Source organism: Panulirus ornatus, chromosome 73 (genome assembly GCF_036320965.1).
Source record: "Panulirus ornatus isolate Po-2019 chromosome 73, ASM3632096v1, whole genome shotgun sequence".
Classification (NCBI taxonomy): Eukaryota; Metazoa; Arthropoda; class Malacostraca; order Decapoda; family Palinuridae; genus Panulirus; species Panulirus ornatus.
The window spans coordinates 4157849-4171171 of record NC_092296.1 but is presented as its reverse complement, the minus strand read 5'-3'; the positions used below and the strand labels follow the sequence as shown (position 1 = coordinate 4171171).

General features: G+C 37.7%; 1 protein-coding gene across 6 annotated transcripts in view; it reads left to right on the top strand.

Moving 5' to 3' along the window:
* Positions 1-13323, top strand: part of Ttc1 (Tetratricopeptide repeat domain 1) — a 33698-nt gene that overhangs the window by 5705 nt on the left and 14670 nt on the right. For 2 of the 6 annotated variants that reach the window (XM_071661124.1, XM_071661130.1), the window contains exons 1-6: positions 789-947; positions 2640-2850; positions 3500-3707; positions 5252-5425; positions 9004-9189; positions 12031-12085. In XM_071661124.1, the coding sequence (XP_071517225.1) occupies positions 2657-2850; positions 3500-3707; positions 5252-5425; positions 9004-9189; positions 12031-12085 (817 nt within the window). In that variant the 5' untranslated portion in view covers positions 789-947; positions 2640-2656. Of the gene's footprint in view, positions 1-313; positions 1401-2639; positions 2851-3499; positions 3708-5251; positions 5426-9003; positions 9190-12030; positions 12086-13323 lie in introns of those variants that run through there. The other 4 variants (XM_071661129.1, XM_071661128.1, XM_071661127.1 and 1 more) reach the window with 4 other exon arrangements.

Sequence of the window (13323 nt, the reverse complement as noted above, 5' to 3'; positions counted from 1 at the left end):
AAAAATGGAAATAAGGGGTTTCTCACCATATTTGAGTATAACTTCCCAAGATATTTAGATTTATTCTTTAAGAAAAGAGTGAAAATATATCCTAGACTTTTAAAGTTTACAAAATTGAGTTTCTTATCAAAATACGTACAACTTTTTAATTTCTTTGTGCTTGTTTATCTTTCTTAAGTCTGAAGTCTAATGCGATATATCGCTGCCCAGAATATACAGAATAATGTATTTATCTTGATAATATTTTTTCTTTATATAATACGTATTTAGTAACCATTTTGTTTTGATTATGGAATTGCTTCTCAAGTTAACCATAGACTATGAAGCCTCGACTCATCTGAGGGAAGCACTGAACCTTCAAGGAAATTTCTAGATGTGAGGGATATCTTAGGGTATAGTCTGTTCTACCTCAGAGTCAGGGATGTAATTTCATTAGTTTGTAATAGCTGTTTTAGTATATTCCCTGAATATATTCCCTGTAGGCATATTACAAGACGTATTAAACAAAATTCTTAACAAGAACATTTATTGTTTTTCTTAAATGGCATGTTTCAGTTGGTATACTGATGATTAAAACAAAATATTGAGCCATTGATTTTTTTAAAAGACATATGCAAATACACATTTGAATGCGAATAGAATAAGACACTTATAAACTATTCTCCACATCCTGCTATGGAGAAGTAACATATATTTTATATCATTTAAGACCACAATAGTTCAGTTCAATTGTTTTTTTGGATATACGAGACCCTAGAGTTCGGTGGTTCATGAAGCAGATGACAACACTAGTTCGAGGCTCGGATAGTGGTTCAGTCTGGAGCTCAACCCTTACCCAGTCGGCCAAATATCGGGGCGAGTCTGACAATTTACAATAGATTTTGTACAACACGTATTGTTGAGGAACATATACTTTACCACCAATTAGTGATTCGAAGGCAGAATTGGTGGGTATTGATTGTTGTTCTATACAGGTTGGTTTTGCATCGTGTATATGACATTGGTGTGTCACTTTACCGTAATGATTATAGAATAATACCAGTGAGGTGTTATGTCTTACAGCCCCCACACAGGACACTCGACCCACATTGACAATATGAAACAGGTAGTTAGGTAAAGTATCAGTTGAGGGACGTCAAACAGTGATAAAGGGAATTCTAATGGAAATTATATTTATGAATTTTTTTTAGCTGAGTACAAGTAATGTACATCAAGGGAGATTGATTTGCTTCATGATATATTTTCCCAATGCAAAGAGATAGAGACATGAAAATCAGGGGAGATATGAGGTAAAACTTAAGTGAAATAGTCTAGAGCTCTGCTAAGCTAGATGTCAGAAAATGCATTTCTCCCAGATCTCGCTTTATGTGGTCTACACCTCAATCATCACTTTGATTAAGGTAAGGTAGGGTAAAGATTCGTCTAGATTGCTTTCTTTATGTATATTCCTGTGGGCAGTTGTCGTCTGGGGGACTGGTAGCATTTTGGCCAATATATTTTTTTTTACGTTATCTGTGGCGGCACTGGCAGCTGAGACCTTAATCAAGGCCATCTCTTTACTCTTATAACTGTAGCATGAAATAAGTTGATATAAGGATGACTGGGAAGGTTAAGGAAATTTTAGGGTAAGTAATATTAGAGGAAGTAAAACAAGGTCGGGAGATCCTATAGATGAAAATCTCACTTACACCCTATAATATTGAAATGCGCCCATTATATTGATATCTACTTTGCTGTGCCTAGTGAAAAATGTGCACAGATTTTAAACTAAATGTCAGCTACGAGGGGAACTTACTTGAAGTTATTATTTTTATTGGTGATTTTAGATGTTTCACGGAATTTTATCGTAACTCAATGTTTTGTTTTTTCTTCGTTGTAATAGTTGGAAGAGTCTCCTACTTTAGAAATGGGCTTCACTATGTCATGCTCCTAAGAAGGAAAGGTTTGTATTTTTAAGGAGAGAGCAACTAGGCAAACAAGGAGGATTGGCTAGCGCAGAGGCACGTTTGCTTAGGAGGGCATTTGGAGGTATGTCATCTGGGCCATGTGCCTTTCCCACTCCTGTTTGGGGAAAATATTGGAAAGGTCATAGGTTCGATGGGAGGAAAATAAGGTAATAGAAAGACCCACTTTATTGTTAGGAGAGTTAGCTATATGTTGATCAGGTCAGGAAAGAGAAGTTATTGGTTATGCTTTTAGTTAAGGATCAAAGAGATTTATCGATAGAAAAAGTCGAATCATTCCACTATCTTTTTATGAAGACATTTTTTTATATGAATAAAAGGTTGGCATTGATTCCAGTTTGAAATGACACTGAAGTAAGTGAGCTTCTGAAGGCAGGAAGAGTTTCGTGGTCCAACATGCACTATCTCTAATTAAACCGATTCTCTGATTTTAAATGTCACACTTGAACTTTATGACCAATAACTTTGAGCATATGTATTTTCTATCAACCAACCTTTCTTCTCATAATTATTTATTAAAAGTCCTACATGTTCTTTTGTGTATCCATGTGTACCTTTCAAATCAAGTTTCTTTCTTAAGTATATTTCTTTAAAAGTTCAGATATATAACTGAATATCTTGAAGCAATAAAATGAATTTGCCCTGGTGATCATAACAACCTACATTCATTTTCAGAAGCTGTACCATTGAACATGGAGGATCTTGAAAAAGATATGGCATCAGTAAATCTCTCTGACAAAGAGCAAAAGGAAGTATCTCACTGCATCAGTGAGGAACAGGAAGAAGCCTCTCGGCCCGACACACCTAATAGTGATTCTAGTGATGATTCATTTCACTCTTTTGGAGATGAAGACAGAGGGGTACCAAATCATCATTCAGAATTCAGGTATAGTGTACTTTGTGGGCATCATAGTGACTTGTTCACATAGTGTAGAAAACTAGTTTTAGGTACATTGCATATATAGATATAGGGTTTATGTTTGTGTGAGTGATCATTGTAAGTGTTTAGTAGATGGGCTACTTTGTTAGTGTAAAAGATGTAGGTTAAAGAAGGTGTAGGGATATTTGTTGGTCAGAAGCATGATCTTTACTCCTTACTTACAGTAACCTAAAGTTTCAATGTGCTGAATTTTACCATTTAAGTTCTCATTGGCTGAACTCTGGAGTTAGGTACCTGGGGAGGGTGTGATCTTTCAAATAAGGTTTTTGATTTCCAAGTAATGTTACTTCAATACCTTATACTGAAACATCATTTGTTGTGGTAGTATCTTTGTATTTGCTTATTATATACAGATATATATCTCTGGTATTGAAAATATCTTTTCAGAATTTATATATGTATCTTGTACTATTTCTCAGCATTACAGTCATCTCAATTTATGGTCTGTGCTTTTATGAGTTTATTGAATCCTCCTTCTTATTTAACTTTGCATTTTAGCAGCCATTCCCTAACTTCATACAGAATATTTTCCTTTCAATTGTATTATTAATTTTCCTTTGGAATGTCAAATATTTTTATTTTATGTCATTAACAGAACTTCAAAGGAGGAAACTCAGGATTCATCAGAAGAATTTCATACATCAGATATTCCAGAAAATGAGGCGTATGTCTCAAGTGAGGGGAAGGTAACTGAAAAGCCTTGGAATGAAGCAGAGGAACCAGAGGAAGAGGATGATGAGGACTTTGTGGATGAGGAGTACCTGAAAGATCTTGAACTTAGTTTGAGTGAAGAGGAAAAAAATGTAAGAATTTTTAGATTATAACCATACAGCATATGCAAAATGTTTTAACCTGGGTTAAGCTGTGAATATGTGTTAGAATTCCTGTCAAGACTTTATTCGGACAAAAGACGACCTGATAAAGTTCACAAAGCCAATGTATAGTGGCTTTTTCATTACTGCAAGGGACTGAACATTGGGGGCTTGTAGCTATGATTTTTTTTTTTATACTTGTTCACCAATATCTATTACTGAGTTAGCACCAGGAACAAATGGAGAAATGGCCTCATTCTCTCATATCCACTCTATCTGTCATGTAGAATACTGTGAAATAGAACCTCCTATCCACAACCTGGCCCCACAAACCTTTCTGTGGTTTCCTTCAACTGTTATGTATGCTCAGGTTCAACCCATTGACAGCGTTATCATATGTATACTACATTGCTCCAGTTCGCATTTTCTTAGTACACCTCACACCCTTGTGGATATTTAAGCCCTTAACCTTCAAAGCATCTTTTACTTCTTCCATCCATCTCCTTCATGGTTCCTCTCTTCTTATTTTCTTTAGAACTGACGTGTATACCCACTTTGTCAGATTGTTATCTCCTTTAATTCTTTGCTTCATAAATCACACCTCATTGTGCAATTCATTGGAATAAACTGAAACATTCTGTAACATGCCCCACCTTGATTTAGTGCAAATTATTCGCTGTCAGTGGCAGCACCTAGCAAGAATCCTAGCAAGTTAAAAAAAGAAGTGTCATGCATCGCTGACACTACCAGGGGATCAAAAACTGATTGTTAAATGTGATGTAAACAGTTAAAAGGATAAGTAGGAATTGTAATTCTGCTCACGTAAACTGTTATATTATGGTTGCCATAATAGTATATTGTATGATTCTTCCTTTCCATCATCCCTAATCCATTGTGAGGAGCCTCACTACTTACTCTTACTAGCAAATATCCATTTTTTTTTTTTTTATTATGTAAACTGCTGCACTGGCATAACTTATCATGTTCATTGATTTTTATTTGTGTAGTGCCATTTAGTTCTGGGTTTCGTGCATTAAATTTGCTTAAGTTTTGATAGGGTCTCTCCTTGGCCCCACACAACAGGAGTGGTTTAAAGCTTGACAAATCCTAACTTATTCCAGTGAGTAAAGGGTGGGGAAAGTATGGTTATTACTTTTCACTATCTTACCCTAGTACATCCTCAGTGATATATTCTGTACCTATCCCTCTTTCGCCAGTTAAATCATTTTATCCTCATCTCTGAATTTTAAGTAATTTTTCCTTATCTTGATATATATGCTTCATTCTTGAGTATTTTCACAATTTTTTTATGAAAAATAAAGTAATTTTCTTACATGATCTTATATTGGTGCTCTTAATGATATTTAAGATTACTGTTCCAGAATTTAGCTTTGCTCTTGAATTATTTATTATTGCTTTGCTTTTTGATACATTCCATTTCAGCTTACAATCTGAATTTTAGATATTTGTGTGTAATAGTCAAGTAGATAGAATTCTAATGATGTGATGAAAGTGATAATGATATTGTTTTTTAGGCTAAGAGAGAAGAGAGCCAGAAACAGAAAGAAAGTGGGAATGCCAGCTTTAAGACTGGTCAATTCGAGGAGGCTGTTACCACTTACACATCCGGACTAAGAATTTGCCCCTTGTCGTATCCCAAGGATCGTGCAGTGCTTTATTCAAATAGAGCAGCTGCAAAGGCCAGAATGGTTAGCCAGCATCTTGCATTGGATTTTTATATTTCTTGCATCTTCTTTATTGTATTTAATTTTTATGTCACCTCCAATCTTCTGTCCCTCTATTATATTTTGTTCTGACATCATAGGCACTAAGACTTCTCTTTTGTAAAATGAAATAGCACAAATCTTTTCTTTGCATGCCATTTATTTGTATCTAGTAGTGTCCAAAATCCACCCAGTTGGGCTGTTTGGTACTTTTTCCCTGTTAGAATGAAAGAAAATATTAAAAAGAACATTATTTTATAGTTTAATGTAACTTGATGATAGAATACTTAAAACATAGAAAAAGAAATCAAGCAAAGCTTCCTTAGCATCTGTAATCCCTTTAGGTTTCCTTAGCCTTACGATAGTTTGTGAGCGTGGTTGTGAGCCTGTTTCTGCTATTTATCTGTCATCTTAGGGCCCAAATAATACTTCATGATGATAATAACCTTCTGTTTTACTACTTTACATCAAAGTTGTTTCTTATCCCTTCCCATGTTGCTGTGCATTAATGTTTGTGGCTGTAATTTGCGTGGGTATCTGTATCGAGGCTGCTGGATGCCCTGCTTTGCTAAGCATCCTTCCATCAAGGTGTTTGTGCGTTACAGACAGCTGTGAAATTTCCAAGGGGTGTGTTATTACTGTTGGTAACATGGCTGGAAACATCAGCACGTATCTCATACGTTTATAGGATTTTGTTCCTGTTTGTACAAGGGTATGTGTGTAGGATTGAAAGGGTTAAAAAGACCTAGAATATCATGGCAAAGTCTGTCCTGAGTAAATGAGTTGGGGATGGAATGGAGGCTCGATTAGGACTCCTTTCCCTGGACCCAAACGTTTGGTGTCACGCTGGAAGTAGGCCTTTGTGTAGCAAATGCATGTCACAAATTGCCAGCTTATATGCTGCTTTTTATAGGTCTTCTTGCAAGCTTTTCAGATCCACTCAGTTTGAACTATAGTCAATGGAGATGTTTCTTTCATTGAAGCTTCTTTCAGTTGTTTTAAGTGAGAAGGACCTCATATTAGGCCAGGGGAGAGCGATAGTCCTTTTGATGGAATCGCATCTTAGTTTCTGAAGTTGTTCAAGATGAGAGGAAGAATATGTTTGAAATTCTCTGTTCAGTCAAGGAAATTGCTCATAGACCAGTCTCTTGAGTGTGGGGCCTCTTTTGAAACCAATTAGGTCCATGCAAAGATTTATCTAAGATTGTTTTGAGTTCAGTAATTTTTTTGGAGATTTTATGGTAATTCCTCTTTGGAGAAACTGCAGAAGCTGGTGACTGAGTTTGGTAAAGTGTGTGAAAGAAGAAAGTTAAGAGTAAATGTGAATAAGAGCAAGGTTATTAGGTACAGTAGGGTTGAGGGTCAAGTCAATTGGGAGGTTAGTTTGAATGGAGAAAAACTGGGGGAAGTAAAGTGTTTTAGATATCTGGGAGTGGATCTGGCAGCAGATGGAACCATGGAAGCGGAAGTGAATCATAGGGTGGGGGAGGGGGCAAAAATTCTGGGAGCCTTGAAAAATGTGTGGAAGTCGAGAACATTATCTCGGAAAGCAAAAATGGGTATGTTTGAAGGAATAGTGGTTCCAACAATGTTGTATGGCTGTGAGACGTGGGCTATGGATAGAGTTGTGCGCAGGAGGGTGAATGTGCTGGAAATGAGATGTTTGAGGACAATATGTGGTGTGAGGTGGTTTGATCGAGTAAGTAATGTAAGGGTAAGAGAGATGTGTGGAAATAAAAAGAGTGTGGTTGAGAGAGCAGAAGAGGGTGTTTTGAAATGGTTTGGTCACATGGAGAGAATGAGTGAGGAATGATTGACCAAGAGGATATATGTGTAAGAGGTGGAGGGAACGAGGAGAAGTGAGAGACCAAATTGGAGGTGGAAAGATGGAGTGAAAAAGATTTTGTGTGATCGGGGCCTGAACATGCAGGAGGGTGAAAGGCGTGCAAGGAATAGAGTGAATTGGAACAATGTGGTATACCGGGGTCTACGTGCTGTCAATGGATTGAACCAGGGCATGTGAAGCGTCTGAAGTAAACCATGGAAAGTTCTGTGGGGCCTGGATGTGGAAAGGGAGCTGTGGTTTCGGTGCATTATTACATGACAGCTAGAGACTGAGTGTGAACGAATGGGGCCTTTGTTGTCTTTTCCCAGCGCTACCTTGCACACATGAGGGGGGGGAGGGGGTTGTTATTCCATGTGTGGCGAGGTGGTGATGGGAATGAATAAAGGCAGACAGTATGAATTATGTACATGTGTATATATGTATATGTCTGTGTGTGTATATATATGTGTACATTGAGATGTCAATGGATTGAACCAGGGCATGTGAAGCGTCTGGGGTAAACCATGGAAAGTTGTGTGGGGCCTGGATGTGGATAGGGAGCTGTGGTTTCGGTGCATTATTACATGACAGCTAGAGACTGAGTGTGAACGAGTGGGGCCTTTGGTGGCTTTTCCTAGCGCTACCTCGCACACATGATGGGGGAGGGGGTTGTTATTCCATGTGTGGCGAGGTGGCGATGGGAACAAAGAAAGGCAGACAGTATGAATTATATACATGTGTATATATGTATATGTCTGTGTGTGTATATATGTGTACATTGAGATGTATAGGTATGTATATTTGCGTGTGTGGACATGTATGTATGTACATGTGTATGTGGGTGGGTTGGGCCATTCTTTCGTCTGTTTCCTTGCGCTACCTCGCTAACGTAGGAGACAGCGACAAAGCAAAATAAATGAATAAAATAAACATTGAGATGTATAGGTATGTATAGTTGCGTGTGTGGACGTGTATGTATATACATGTGTATGTGGGTGGGTTGGGCCATTCTTTCGTCTGTTTCCTTGCGCTACCTCGCTAACGCGGAAGACAGTGACAAAGCAAAAAAGAAAAAAAAAATCCTCTTTGGAAGACTGAATATTGAGGATCCTCTTGTTGGTAGGTCTGGTAACTGGGAGAAGGTATAGTGAGTTACTTTCATTCATTAGGAAATGGAATATTAATTATGTGAAGAAATGAGTCATAGCGTACGTTATAGTCCTGATTAACTTTTTTTTTTTAACACAATTGAGAGAAAACCTTTGAGAGTGAAGGAGGAATGCTTTTATCATAAATGCATCATATTCTTGGTCTAGTTTTCCATTACAGTATTACAGTACTTAACATATGCCACTACTATTAGGATTATGAAACATATGTTAGTTCTAGGACTTTTTTTCCATGTTCAGGGGTAAGAATTTTACAGCTGGTTAGGAGAATAATTAAGATTTGCCAACCAGGGATCTATAGTATATCACATTCTTTAACAAGAATATTTCATACTTAAGACCTTTTTATTGCTCATTTCTTGCAAATGGTCAGATGGGAATGTTTTGAGTCTAGCAGAACTTGTGCTATTGATTGACTGTATAGGCACTTCATTTCATTGCAAAGATGTGTGTCTTATAGAATAGACTTAAGTTAGAAGAACCAAGTAAGGAAGTGTGCAAATGTTGGAGAAAGCATTGTGAGGTGCAGGAACCAGTGAATCAAATGTTTTTTGATACTTCCTTTACAGGACTTAAAAAAGGAGGCAATTAAGGACTGCAGCAAAGCAATAGAACTTGATGATGCTTACACAAAGGCCATCCTTAGACGTGCTACACTCAATGAAGAAACAGGCCAGTTGGATGAGGCACTAAAGGACTTCCAGCGAGTATTACAACTAGACCCAACAAATCAAGAATCACATCATGCAGTCAGAGTGAGTGTTCTTGGCAAAATATGTTCTTAATTGTGAATAAAGTATGAATTTTATGTGCATATTCATGATTTCAAGATTTTAGAGGAAAATTTTTTGAGAAAAAGAAAAGGAAAGGATGTTGAAAAATTAACTGAATGTCTGTATTGGTCTAGAATAAAATAGATTTTTAAAGAGAAAAGAGTGCAATACATAAACCAGTTCTTGACTGAAGTAATAGAGAAAACTATGTCAGAAAAAGGGATATTGTATGCTGCCTAATAGGAATTTAGAAGAGACAAAAGATAGTGCTGATAGAAAAGGATTTTAGGAAGTTCTGACTTCATGATGTGCATGGAACAGGTCTTAATGGTGTGCCGTGAATGATTGTGGTGCACTGGTGTGCATGGAAAAGGTCAGAATGCTGCACTGTGAATGATTGTGGTGCACAGCTTAACCATGCAGAAAATGGAGGCATACTAGTTAGTGGTAGAAGATGATGCTGTTCTAATCTGGGAGAATGTAGTGGTAAAACTGAAGGTGAAAGTAGATTTGTGCAAGAAAGAATTTAAGATGTTTTGGGACCAACTCTTCCCACTTTACATATCCTTGTCTTTATCCTTTTGTATATTTCATTTAAGGCCTGGCCCGAGTGAGGATTTTGTCCTTGCATAGAGCATTCAGTACAAAGAAAGGAATTGAGATTTTAAGATGGTATGAACATGTATAATATGTGGTAGATGTTGGATTTATAAAAATCTGCATCATTGTAGTTGGAGAAAGAAGGAGAAGAGATTGAGATTTTTGATCTTGTGCAATGGAGGCTTTTTTTTTTTGTAAAGTTAGAGGTGTGAATGATGTTACTTTTGTCTGATGAATCAACTTGGAATACAGAGTGAAAATGTAAGGATCTTTATTGTAGAGTGGAATTCTTTGTTACCCAAAGGTTATTAGACTTATCTTGAGTTTCTGTGTGATTTATTGAGTTTATATATTTACTTGAACCTCCCTTTGTAAATGAAAAGGAAGCCAAAGAGGGTAAGTACAGTAGGAAGTTAAGTGTTTAGATGTTTTCTTTTCATATTTAAGCATGACATTATGATAATTTCTAATTGTTTAGGCATTTTGGAAGTTCAACTCATTTTTTTTATGCTTGATCACCAATTCCTGCATTAGCAAAGTAGCACCTGGAAACAGATGAAGAAAGACACATCTACTCGCATACACACACGCACACATGTATATATTTATACGTATGTTATATTTGATTGCTGTTTTCAATGTTAGCGAGATAGTGCCAGGAGAGACAAAGAAAGACCCATCCACTCATATACACACATATATACATACAGGAACATACGCTTACATGTACATACATTTTTTTTTCATACATATTCACCATTTACCGTTTTAGCCTAAGAGGGAAAATCCTCACTTGGCCCCCTCCTCTGTTCCTTCTTTTGGAAAAGTAAAAGCTGGATGGGAGGATTTCCATCCCCCCGCTCCCTCCACTTTTAGTCACCTCTACAACATGCAGGGAATAATGTGGGAAGTATTCTTTCTTCCCTATCCTCAGGGATATGTACATACATATACATATAGAAATATACATATATAGTTATATATACATACACATACATATACATAATTACATTTACATATTCATACTTGCTTACCCTCATCCATTCCTGGCACCAACTTCTGCATCATTGAGGTACCACTAGGAAACAGACAAAAAAAAGGCCACATCAGCTCACACTCCATCTCTTGCTGTCATATGTAATTCACCAAAACTACAGCTCCTCAGACCTTTCCATGGTTTACCCCAGATGTTTTACACGCCCTGGTTCAGTCCATTGACAGCGCGTCGTTCCCATTATACCACCTCATTCCAGTTCACTGTATTCTGTGCACACCTTTCACCCTCCTTCATGTTCAGGCCCCAATTGCCGAAAATCTTTTCCACTCCATCCTTTCACCTCCAATTCGGTTTCCTGCTTCTCCTTCTTCCTTCCACCTCTGACACATATATCCTCTTTGTCAACCTTTCCTCCCTCATATGGAGAGCCATATGTCCAAACCATTTCTACACACCCTCTTCTGCTCTCTCAACCACACTCTTTTTATTGCCACACATCTTTCTTACCCTTTCATTACTTATTTGATCAAACTACCTAACACCAGATGTAGTCCTCAAACATTTCATTTACAACACATCCACCCTCCTCCAAACAACCCTATCTGTAGCCCATGCCGCACGACCATAGAATATTGTTGGAACTACTGTTCCTTCAAACATACCCATTTTTGCTCTCTGAGATAATGTTTTCTTTCCTCACATTCTTCATTGCTCCCCCACCCTATGACTCACTTCTGCTCCCATGGTTCCATTCGCTGCCAAGTCCACTTCCAGATTTCTAAAACACTTCACTTCCTCCAGTTTTTCTCCATTTAAACTTGCTTCCCAACTAGCTTGTTCTTTAGCCCTGCAAAGCCTAATAATTTGCTCTTATTCACATTTACTCTCAACTCTCTCCTTTCACACGCTTTTCCAAACTCAACCAACTTCTGCAGTTTCTCACTGGAATCAGCCATCAGTGTTGTATCATCGGCGAACAATTGATTCACTTCCAAGACCCCTCACTCCAGAACTCTGAGCATTCAAGGAGCATGAGCACTCCCTGCTTGGCTCCTTCTTCTGTTTCCTCTTTTAGAAATTGAAATATAAGGAGGGAAAGGTTTCCAGCTCCCTGATTCCGCCCCCTTTAGTCGCCTTCTATGACACGCAGGGAATATGGAGGTAGATTTCTTTCTCCACTTCATCTCGTATACATTGATATTAAGTAATTACAACATAATTTTCAGAGGTTACCAGATATGATCAACGAGAGGAATGAGAAGCTCAAAGAAGAGATGATGGGTGAGTATAATGCTCCTCATCCTATATTTTTAAAGATCATAAATTTGATAGATTTAATTATACATGATAAAGAATGAATTTAAGCAAATGAGGTTGTTGTTCTTCAGTGTCTGATGATACCTTACTAAGGTGTGAGAAACAATCTTGTGTGTGTGTATGTATATATATATTCATTTGATTTATTATTATACTTTGTCGCTGTCTCCTGCGTTAGCGAGGTAGTGCAAGGAAACAGATGAAAGAATGGCCCAACCAACCCACATACACATGTATATACATACATGTCCACACACGCACATATACATACCTATACATTTCAACGTATACATATTTATACATACACAGCCATATACATGTATACACATGTACATAATTCATATGGCATGTGCAAGAGATGCATGTGGCAGGAGAAAGATGGTTGGTGGGCAGATGAGGAAGGGAAGTGAGTGTTAGGTTGAAGAAGTTGTTAATGAAATAGAAAAGAGAGGTGTTTGGACAATACCTGCAAGGAAGGAGTGCCAATGACTGGGTGATGTATAAGAGAAAGCGGCAGGAGGTCAAGAGGAAGGTTCAAGATTTGAAGAAGAGGGCAAATGAGGGTTGGGGTGAGAGAGTATCATTAGACTTTAGGGAGAATAAGATGTTTTGAAAGGAGGTTAATAACATGCACAAGACGCGAGAACAAATGGGAACATAGGTGAAAGGGGCAAGGGGGAAGTGATAAAAGGTAGTGATGAATTGAGGAGATGGATTATTTTGAAGGTTTGTTGAATCCATTTAATGATAGAGTGGCAGATGTAGTGTGTTTTTGTCAGGATGGTGTGCAAAGTGAGAGAGTCTGGGAGAATGTTTTTGTTAACAGAGAAGAGGTGGAGAAACCCTTGTGAAAGATGCAGTCCAGTAAGACAGGTTTGGATGGTATTGCAGTCAGATTTATTAAGAGGGGGGTTTCTGGGTTGTTGATTGGTTGGTAAGGATATTTATTGTATGTATGAATCATGATGAAGTGCTTGAGGATTGGCAAAGTGCTTGTATAGTGCCATTGTACAAAGGCAAAGGAGATAAAGGTGAGTGCTCAAACTACAGAGGTATAAGTTTGTTGAGCATTCCTAGAAAATTGCACGGGAGGTTATTGATTGAGAGGGTGAAGGCATGTACAGAGCATCAGACTAGGGAGGAACAGTGTGGTTTCAAAAGTGGTAAGGGATGTGTGGATCAGGTGTTTGCTTTGAAGAATG